Source organism: Symphalangus syndactylus, chromosome 8, assembly GCF_028878055.3.
Source record: "Symphalangus syndactylus isolate Jambi chromosome 8, NHGRI_mSymSyn1-v2.1_pri, whole genome shotgun sequence".
Taxonomy (NCBI): domain Eukaryota; kingdom Metazoa; phylum Chordata; class Mammalia; order Primates; family Hylobatidae; genus Symphalangus; species Symphalangus syndactylus.
In genome coordinates this window covers 113,071,401-113,082,548 of record NC_072430.2, presented here as the reverse complement: position 1 = coordinate 113,082,548, position 11,148 = coordinate 113,071,401, and the positions used below count along the sequence as shown (strand labels likewise).

At 39.1% G+C, this 11,148-nt stretch overlaps 1 protein-coding gene across 5 annotated transcripts in view; it reads right to left on the bottom strand.

Moving 5' to 3' along the window:
- Positions 1-4,946: 4,946 nt before the first annotated feature.
- The window catches only part of PTH2R (parathyroid hormone 2 receptor), an 85,183-nt gene continuing 78,981 nt past the window's right edge, over positions 4,947-11,148 (bottom strand). For 2 of the 5 annotated variants that reach the window (XM_063645033.1, XM_055290424.1), the window contains exons 11-13: positions 10,280-10,418; positions 8,756-8,797; positions 4,980-6,184 (exon numbers count right to left, since the gene is read on the bottom strand). In XM_063645033.1, coding sequence (XP_063501103.1) covers positions 5,789-6,184; positions 8,756-8,797; positions 10,280-10,418 — 577 coding nt within the window. In that variant the 3' untranslated portion in view covers positions 4,980-5,788. Of the gene's footprint in view, positions 6,185-8,426; positions 8,574-8,755; positions 8,798-10,279; positions 10,419-11,148 lie in introns of those variants that run through there. The other 3 variants (XM_055290423.2, XM_063645034.1, XM_055290425.2) reach the window with 3 other exon arrangements.

The window sequence follows — 11,148 nt, the reverse complement described above, 5'->3', positions numbered from 1 at the left end:
GAGATCTCGGCTCACTGCAACCTCCACCTCCCAGGTTCAAGCGATTCTCCTGCCTCAGCCTCCTGAGTAGCTAGGATTACAGACACCCACTACCAGGCCCAGCTAGTTTTTGTATTTTTAGTAGAGATAGGGTTTCACTATGTTGGTCAGGCTGGTTTCGAACTCCTAACCTCATGATCTGCCCACCTTGGCCTCCCAAAGTGCTGGGATTACAGGCGTGAGCCACCATGCCTGGCCATCTATTCCCTTTTTTCCTGACCCTGACAGTCTTCAGGAGTACTAATCAAGCATTCTCAATATAAGTATGACCAACTGTCCCTCAATCTAAGTTTGTTTGGGTTTTTTGTTTTGTGTGTGTGTGTGTGTGTATGTGTGTTTCATTATTAAACCAGAATAAAATAAGACTTTTTTTTTAAGGGAAATGCCACTTGTTTAAATAGTCCTATGTTAAGAAGTCATTTTACGTGGGAAAAAAAAAAAAAGCTGTGAAAACCTTCTTGCTTTATTCTGCTCATAATCAGACCCCAAAACTAGATCCAACAAGATTAAATCAGGCATTGCAGTGTTTGAGGTACATGCAGATTTTAAGGACTTCTTATGACTTAGTAAGGCATTCTTTCCAAGTTACTCTGCCTTTGAAAATGTTAGATGCCCTGCCAGCCAATTGGAATGGAGCTGGAAAAGAGTGCCTCCAGTGCCCCTGAAATTAAGCTGAACTGGGGGTGCTTGGCTTTTGCCTGCTCTGGCATTTTTCTGAGGCACAGATTTCTGTTGCCATGCTCTGGGGAGGTCAAGCAGGGCAAATGCTGGAAATATCTTTGATCAGCAAGAATCTACTGTATGTCCTAGAGATAGGAAAAAATGTGTGCAAATGACACCTTTATGTACTAATCTTGTTTTTGTATTTCACCATTTAAATCATTAATCAAATAAACCATATAAGCTCCCAAAATAAAATGTAGTTTTATAGAGATTAGGTGTCTAAACAGGAATGGAATTTAAATGTTAATAGTATTAAAATAAGAGTCAGTAAGGGATAAAAATGTTAGCCCATTTTCCCTGGCTTCTGCACCATTTATAGATATTCCATTGCCTTGGGTAGTTATTATAATAGTGAATAAATGGAAACCTACATAAAAGCTGTCTTTAAATGTGATACAGATGAGTAATTTAAAGATAAAGTTGTTCAAAGTTATTTTTACAATACGTGGGCAAATTTCCATGGTCTTATGACGCAGTTTAAGAACAGAATTTAGATTTTTATATCTAGTTATACATTTTGGATGGGGTTGAAAGGAGAATTTAGATTTAATGGTTACTTTTTATTCTTATAGTCACAAAATACTGGGAGATAAGAATGTTTATATCTAAAACTATAATTATGTAATTATTGATTTTCACATTCCCATAATTATTAGTATATCATCAAAATAGTTCAAATGAATACTTATTTTCTTAATGATTTGGCTTATTATTACACTTGTCATAAAGAAAGTAAAGACCACATAGGTGGGAGAATGATCAGGGGTCTTGGAGTCAAACAGAACTGGGTTCAAATCCCGACTCAGACACTTTAATCTGCAACAAGTCATCTAGCCTCTCTAATTGTTTCTACACTTTTGAAATGGGGATAATGACACCATTTTGTGTTACAATCATTATATGATAAAATATACCCAAAATACTATGCCCAGTTTCTAAAATAAAGCAAGTTTCATTAATTTTCTATTTTATTCCTTAACAACCATAGAAAAGCCAATTTTTTAGCCTAGCACTTCTCTGGATGCACAGGTAAGAGATTTACTGAACAGTTGATTCCCTGTGTGTCTTAGGGAGAGGGCCTGAGACTTGAATAGGCAGAGCAAGTCTAAAGAGAGAAGAAAACTGCTATCCAACCCATAAAATAAGATGTTTTAAACTCTTTAGAAAAGATGACAATGTCTTCCACAGGTAAGTACCTCAGAGTGATGATTTAGAAAGTGAATCTTTTTTTTTATTATTATTATACTTTAAGTTCTAGGGTACATGTGCACAACGTGCAGGTTTGTTACATATGTATACATGTGCCATGTTGGTGTGATGCACCCATTAACCTGTCATTTACATTAGGTATATCTCCTAATGCTTTCCCTCCCGTTCCCCCACCCCACAACAGGCCCCGGTGTGTGATGTTCCCCTTCCTGTGTCCAAGTGTTCTCATTGTTCAATTCCCGTCTATGAGTGAGAACATGCGGTGTTTGGTTTTTTGTTCTTGTGATAGTTTGCTGAGAATGATGGTTTCCAGCTTCATCCATATAGAAAAAAATACAATTGACAAGAAAATAAAAAGCTAAAGTATTGAATCTAGGGATTTAAAAAGAGAATCTTTGAATAGTGTGGTTGGTATCTACATTACGAATACAGAAATTGTAATGGGTTTCCCTCTTAACAGGCTCATTTAAACAGAGTAACTGTTGATATGTCAAGCTATAATTAAATTCCATTATACCTAAGGATATTTGGTTGCTTGATTTCATTAGTAAAAATGATAAACTGTATACATATCATTCCTCAACAATATTTTAGAAAATGATTGCTTGGTTGTATATAAGTGCATCATCTAGATCAGAGGACACAGAACAGCTAGAGTTACATTTTATTCTGACAGTCACAAAATACTGCCCAGTGTCCCCCTGGCCATAGTGGAGCTCTTGACCTGTCTGAATAGCTAGCCATCAGTCAATACCAGCTCATGGTTGTCTCATTAAATCCTCGGGTATTTTTATAAGTCAGGAAGTGTAATTTATGAGAAATAGCTGAAATTTTAAATGTTGGCAAGTAAACAATATATTTTCAAACCCCTTGGCACAGCAAATAAAATATAAGTATGAACCAAATTTAGCTCATGAGCCAGTAGTTTGCACCTTTCGATCTACATCAGCCAATCTTCAATAACTGTCCAATATTTTACAAGAAAAATCAACAGACTGGCATAACTTATTGTCTGTGTGGTCTAATTGGATGCAGACATTATCAAAACCTAGAAGGAAAAATACCTGTGCACAAAGATTAAGCCAGGCACAGTGTAGTATGCCTGTAGTCCCAGCTACGTGGGAGGCTGAGGTGGAAATCCCTTGAGCTCAGGAGTTTGAAACCAGCCTGGGCAGCATTGCAAAACCTCATCTTTGAGAGAGAGATTAAGAGCCCTAGCAACTAAGTTTTTTGTTCCTTGAGAAAATAGATTACACCTTGTTCTTTTTTGTGGGTCAGCACTTAACATAGGATCTGTTCCATAACAGACTCTAAGTAAATGTTTGTTGAATTAACAAATAAATAAGCTTTAAGAAAAATCTTGGTAACTCTGAGGGCTTTGTTATACTTTTTAATGTAAAGAAATATTCTGTCTTCAAAGGCATCAAGAAAATAGAAGAAAAGGAATAATGGTGTAGCCTTAGAATTTGGAGTTGGCTTGAAAAGTAAGAACTCTGTGTTTTCTGTATTATCAAAATATATCTATTCTAGTAATTCTATAACACTGCAGTGACTAATGAGAGCTTTTATAATATAAAGGGGTATGAGATTTAACTTAAAACAAGAACCTAACAAGAACCCAAACCAAGTATTTGTATGGAAATTTTACATTACAAAGTGACTTCAACATGTTATTTTGCCTTAACACAGAACACCGCTCTGAGCTAGACAGATACTGTATTCATTTTAAAGATGGAAAAATTGAACTGTACAGGAAGGTAAGTGATTTTATAATGCCTTGCATAAAATTAGCAATAGAACTTAATCTCTGCCTCAGCTCATGATGGTTCTCTCCTAACAGGGAGGTACCACTGGGAACTAACAATATAGAATTGAATCAGGCGAATTACATATGCACAATGGCACCTTCGTAAACAGAAAGGGTGGGAATGGCCTCTGCTATGGCACAGAAGAGGAAGGAAAGAAAAAGCATGGAAGGGAAGTGTAATATTTTTCAAGAGGGTTTGTCGATATTGGAGCACCTTATTCATCATGAAACTACTTGCCTATTGGTTAAGTCATTCAGCAAAACGACATAAATCAGCCTGATCCATATCATTTTATCTGGAAACATATTGTTCTGTGATTTTTTTTATTTCCTAGGTGTATGTCTTCTCCACTTGAGTGGAAATTTTATGAGGATCAGAAGCTAAAACATACTACAGTGCAAGACTCCAAAGCACTCTCTATTCAGAATTCATTGAATTCTTTTTTTTTTTTTTTTTTTTTTGAGACAGAGTTTCACTCTGTTGCCCAGGCTGGAGTGCCATGGCACAATCTCAGCTTACTGCAATCTCTGCCTCCCGGGTTCAAGTGATTCTCCTGCCTCGGCCTCCCAAGTAGCTGGGACTATAGGCATGTGCCACCACACCTGGCTAATTTTTTGTATTTTTAGTAGAGACAGGGTTTCACCATATTAGCCAGGATGGTCTTGATCTCTTGACCTCGTGATCCACACACCTTAGCCTCCCAAAGTGCTGGGATTACAGGCGTGAGCCACCGCGCCCAGCCTTATTGAATTTTTGATGGGTTAATAGGCTACATATATACTGGTGACAATACAACATAATGATTAAGAACATGGGACTTAAAGTCAATAGAGCTGTCAGTGACCAGCTGTGCGACTTTGGGCAAGTTAACTCCACCTCCACGAGTCACACTGTCATCTGTAAAAGGGGTGACAGTAGTAAGACTTACTCCATAAATTATAGTGAGAATTAAATAAATGAATGCTTGTAAGAACCTAGCAGCATGCCTGCTGATACATAATATGCCTTCAATACATGTTTCCAAACCTACAACATACTGAAATTTCAAGTTGAGTAAAGTACAAATGCTAAATGTTGATATGTATACATTTGGAGAAGGGAAGTTTGGTGTTTCTCAAAAATAAAGTGAGATGTTGAAAGAAAAATTTTAAAAAGTGATCCAAAATGTATTTTTAAAACACATTTTTAATTGATCCCACATGCCAAGTACAATGTAGTAATAGCTCAAATAAGAAAAGGATATAGATGCAGTGTGATTTGCTATCAAAATAAATTACAAACAAAATCAATTTGCAGACACAAGCTCACTAACTGAGGAAATCTTTCTACAAGACATGGTTAACAAAGAAGAAAGAGTGAAGACCTGAGGTCTGGCTGGTCACAAAGAGGACATTCAAAAGAAGGGATGTGTGAAATATTCTTTTTTGAGAAATTTTCCTTGTTCCCAGAAACACGTATAATTGTTATAAATGCATTATTTTATCAATGTCCAGCCAACTAATTTTCCAGCAAGTACTTGTTCTTAGATCTTTTATCTTCCCATATTTTTTTAGATCCTAATTGCTCCTATGCACAGGCAAAATAAATGCAATGATAGAAGTACATTAAAGTAACAAATAAGAGAATACTAGTTTCTAAAAGGAAAATGATACACACTAAATGATCATCATTATATTTAGGGTGATATATATGAGAGAAAGCTACAGCCAAGCAATTGCATCTTTTTTCTACCCAAAAGTAGCAGAAAAAAATGAACAATCACAGAGCAAATACCATACATTAATTTAGAGGAAAACTTGATGCCAATAGAAGGTAATAAACCACTCCATTGACACTTGCCTTTTCATGTCTTTAGTATTTACAGGAGCCAATTCATGGAGCCTAAAAACTTTTATTAAGTAACACCTTAACTCTGAATTTTTAGCCTTTGAACATAGGGAATATCAGCCAAACCCTCTCACACAACCAGCCATTGGACCAGCCCATGAAAGTCAGCCACAAGTGTCCATTCAGAGAACATCCTCAGTTTCTCCTTGGCATCCTTCAGTGTCTGGGTTAGATTCCATAGGCCTGGAAGACTTCTCCATCAGAATATCATCTCCCTGCCTCCCACTATCTTCCTTGGTCTCCTCATGGAAAGAGTGTGGCAGGCAGTCCTGCTCTGAGTTACTCCAGACATAGCCAGGTAAAGTGATGTGGCTGTCAGGCTGTCTGCTGGCAATCTTGGCAGCTTTGCCAGAGATAAGCACCATGCGCGTGCTGGCCGCCACCTGTGACTGGCTGCTGGTGCTGTGCGTCACGGTGGTGAGCACTGAGCCGCATCTGCGGCTGCCACATGGCGGTGTCCTTTTCCAGTCCACGGAGAGATTCCACCGACTCCACATCTTCTTCACCTCTGCCTGAACCTAAGCCATGAGAAACATGTTGTGCATGAGAAATCCTAAAGGAGACCCTGCAGCCTTGTTACAAGGATGTTTGCCTTGATTTCAATGACAGCAAAAATCATTGATTGAGGTTCCTCTACGTGCCAGGGACTTTATCTATGTATTTTCTCTCAACCTCAGAAAACCTTTGAGATAGGTGTTAGTTATGGAGGTGAGCAAATCGAAGCTTAAAGAGAGGTAAAGGGACTTGTCCAAGATCAGAATTTAAATAGAAGCTTAAATGCAGCCAATAGAAATATCTGACATATGGGAGAGGAAAAAAGGAGATTCTGGGTTGGAAGAGAAACTCAAGATAAACAGTGCCAGTGAGAACTTCAGAACTCTCGCTTGGCACATGACAAGCCCATTGGAACCCCTGCACTGAGACCTGCCCAAACTCAAGCATGGTTCTAGCAGCACAAGGTGGCGTCCCTAGGATGATCTCAGCCATTGATAGTGCCCGCCTGAGAAAGCTCAGTGCTGCCAGGAGAATTTACTATTTGCTCTAGCCAGCACACACCTGATGATAGGCCCATGACTCCCCTTTCTTAGGGCATTTACTAAAAAGGGTTCACAATTGTAAATATGCAGCTCTTCTAACTCAGAAGCATCTCTGTCAAGGACCTGAGAGCCATCCCTTCAAAATATAAAAATCAAGAGGGATAAGGCCTCTTGTCTCCCAGTCTCTGTGGGAAGATAGAATTCTATCTTAAATAACTGCCTGCTTGCTAGTACAGCTGGCCTAAACGTGTTTATACTGACCAAATATTTTTTCACTTCCTTGACTCTACTGAGCCCTTACACTCCACCTCCCTCATTCTCCCTTTAAAATGCCCAAATCACCTCTGTGTGAAGTGGAATCAGGCTCAGCTCTTTCCCCTACTGTCAGTAGTTACTGAATAAAATCTGTTTTCACCACTTAAATTGCTGATGTCTTTGGCACCAGCTGAGGCTGAGGAATGGCGTAGAAGGTACTCAATCTGAAATGTAACTGTCATGCTATCAATCTGCATCGGCAGCCTGAAGGAGTCAGAGTGAGAAAAGAAGGCTCGTGGATAGAAAATCAGGCACTGCAAATGCATTCTGAATAGGGTGGGGCTCTTATTTCCATTCCTACTACTGAAGATTCATTTCTACTTCAATTGCCATTTTTCAGAAGAAAGTTTATTTGGAAGTTCCATGGGAAGCAGTGGAAACCTGGTGTGCTGATGTCACCTGAAACAACAAACTTCTATCTGTTCATCTTGGCAAAAAAAATCAGCACCTGACTGACAGAGCAGAAGCACCATCATCTTGGACAAACGCCACCACTTTAAGTCCAGCTCCCTTTCTAACCTCATGCATTTTGAGGAAATCACTTCCCTTCTAACAACAAGCAGCCAGAAAGAGCAGACAGTAAAACACTGATAAGACAGCTCGGGCACAGAGGAAGTGGAGAAAGTCTCCTGGGTAACCACCAAACTTCACAGTCTACAATGGACCCCAGTAAAACAGTGGGTCCTAATAAGCACATTCCTTTCCCTTTAGGTGCACCGAGATACGGAAGCTAAAAGCAGACTCGGGGGGCAGGGGGTAGGATGGGCTGTGCCTGCAGCTGCAGGAAGATGTATGGGAAAAGACACAAAAATTCTCCCTCCCAGATAAGCAAGACAAAGAGACACAGAAGCAGTCCAAGCCTGTGATAAGCTCTCCCGCCCTGAACCCTTAAAAACTCTTAGTCTGTAAGACAGAAGGCTCTCTGACCTAACTTGGCCAGAAGCCCCTCCCAGGTTTATTCTCCAAAATAAACCCATCTTTGACTGTTGAGTGCTTTTTGGGTTTCTTTCTTCTTTCTTTAACTCTTAAACTGACCTACTTACCCCTCCTGCAAAATAAGGTAAGAACAATACAAAAGTAAGTCAGGAAATTAATTTAAGCTCTTTCTGCAAGCACTGGACTAGCATGCCACAATGTCTAAACCCTAAACATGGTCAGAAGCATCAGCTGGTCTACCACAATAAAAGTATCCATGCACTTCTGCCGCCTGCAGCAAGCTTAAAGTTTGAGAGAAGAAACACAGCAGCTCATCCAACAGCAGGGCATATTAAAAGTTACAAGGTAAAATGTATTATTATCTAGTGTAGTTACTTCTCTCCAGCCAACTCCTAAATGAACTGAAATTGTCCCATCATCATCTTATAGTTCAAAAAACATCAAAATATTTGAATGAATTTGTCCCAAGGAAACTTTTATTTGAGTTTTGTACAGAACTTGAAATGGAATAGAAGTTTAACTGGAATATGATGTTCACTGTCCATCCAAGTGTCGGTTTGTATTCCAACAAGTTGCTTTTTAATATCAGAGTGTACAGATGAGTTCACATTTAAAAGTGCTAGAAGAGGAAGACTTTAGGTTATTTACACTAATTCTTTCTTTTCCAAAATAATTTATGATTAAAATTATTTTAATAATCATAACCCGTTCCATCCTGGAAATTCTAAAGAGATTCAGGATACATTGTGATGGCCATTTACAAGCTGAAGTGAGACCTGTCCAAGGTTCCTACAAACCTACCTCTCCATTGCAGTAGCAGTAGATGATAGACACAAAGAAACCCTGCAGACAAAAGAGAAAGTTAGCCCACTGCCAACTCACGAAACTCACAGCACTAGAGCATCTTGTGCCAAAATGTGTACGTCCAAAAATTGTTTTTTATGATTCCTTCAGAGAATTACATACAAACTATTCTCTCCTAGTGTTTCCAAATCCTTATGTTTACATTAAATTTGTTTGACGTCTTTCCTTGGTGTCAGCTGAACCAAATAAGCCACTAAATAAAACACTCCAATATACACAAGGAATAGGTTTCTATCCTATCAGTTTCATTTATGTTGTGACCCATGGATCACATGATACCTATCCTCTGCTTGGTAAGAGGAAGTTATAAGCTGTAAATGCTGAAAACTACAAACATAAAGTATTATATGGTAAGAATACAAAGAAACCTTTTATTTCGTTCATTCAAAAATATTTATTGAGCTTATGCACTGTGGTAGCTGTTCAGCATGACAAGGGCAGGGATAAACAATGTAAACAAAACAGACAAGTTCCCTGTTCTAGAAAGGAAGAGACATGGATAAAATATAAACAAATAGCACATGAGAAAAGTGCAAAATGATAAGGGTTATGCAAGAAAAGAAATGAGTGATTTTAAAAAGAGTAATGTAGTGGGTATATTAGATGAGGAACTCAACAAAGTATCTCTGAGAGTGATATTCAAGTGGGTTTGAGTGACAAGAACAAGTAGCCAGCTGTGTAAATATTTGGGGAAAAAGCAGTCCAGGCAAAGGGAGTAGAAGTGTGAGCCCTGGAGGCAGAGGTGAACTTAAGCAACAGAACGTATGGAAGCAATACTGTGCCTTAACTTAATGAGCTACATGGAGGCTGGTGTGATACAGGGTGAAAGGCAGACAGGCTCCACGACATGCAGGGCTGTGTATGCGAAACAATAGTATGTGAGTTTTAGTCTGCCTGCAACTGGAAAACTTTGGGTATTTCTGGCAAGTATATGACATGATCAAATGTATATTCTTAAGATTCTCCAGACTATGATATGTGGACTAGCAAATGAGTAAGCAGGACGAATAGTAATCCATGTGAGAGATGATGGTAATTACAGCTTTAAATGAGATAAAATGTGTGCCAGCAACTTCTTCCTCAGTTTTGTCTCCCCTCCCCACTCCTTTTTGCTCTTTCCTGCCTTCACCTTCTTTTACTTTGATTTATCTTCCATACACACAAGCAGAGGTCCTCATTCTTATAGGTGTTACATATTTTACAAGATGTTTCCTTATCTCTCTGTCCAGGCTTTTTTGTGTGAGGAACAGCTCCAGAACTGCTCCTGCTGTGAGCAGAGGATTAACCTGACCTCTATAGGACAGAAAAGCACTATAGAATATTGACCTTTCTGCCACCCCCGACTCCCCAGACAGGTGCATCAAAGCCAGACAGAGGGCAGAGAAAAAGGTTGCAAGGGACCAGAAAGAAAAAAAAAAACTGCAAATTACAAGAATCAGATGACTAGGCAGCACCCTTTACCTGAAAGGAGTTGAAGAAGAGCTCACAGTGCATGCGGATCTCCCACCCGAGCCCAGTGAAGGAGTGAGGCAGGCATACGAACACGATGTAATGCACTCCAAAGACCAGGACCAGGACCAGTGTCGATTTGGCCAGTTTCCTAAAGGAGAACAGCAAGCCTTTTCATTCATTAACTAGAGTGCCTTTCAGTAGAGACAGCGTGCTGGAGGAAAAAAAAAAAACTTAGCAGAGCTAATGGGGGTGGGGCTGACCCTTTCTTTTTATCTTTTCTTGAGACAGGGTTTCACTCTATCTGTCTCCCAGGCTTGCGTACAGTGGTGTGATCACAGCTTACTGCAGCATTGACCTCCTGAGCTCAAGCAATCCTCCTGTCTCAGCCTTCCAAGTAGCTGTGACTACAGGTCCTTGCCACCATGCCTATTTTTTTAATTTTTTTGTAGAGACGGGGTCTCGCCATGTTGCCCAGGCTTGGGCTGACCTTTCTCTATCTCTTTGGATCCCACTGCTTCTACTAGTTTTTTCCCTTCCCTCCTCTTTCTGTCACTTACATACTAAATCAGGTAGTTTATTCTCACTCCCTATAATTGCTAGCCCCTGAATCTCTCCAGTCTTATTTCCACTCTTCTTGCTTAAAGGAATCTATTTACATAAAGTTGTAAAATGCCTTTTTTCTGTCCTAAGTTTCCTTTAACTTCTATATTTGAGACTTAAAGAAGTATTACTTCCATCCAGATTAACTGCCTTTACTTTCATAGAAGTAGTTTAGCTTATTTTGTTCACTTTAAAATCAATTACTCCCTTTTTTCCTCTTACATTTGTATCTCCATTTTTCACTGATGATGCTTATTTTGGGAGACATTTTATATTTT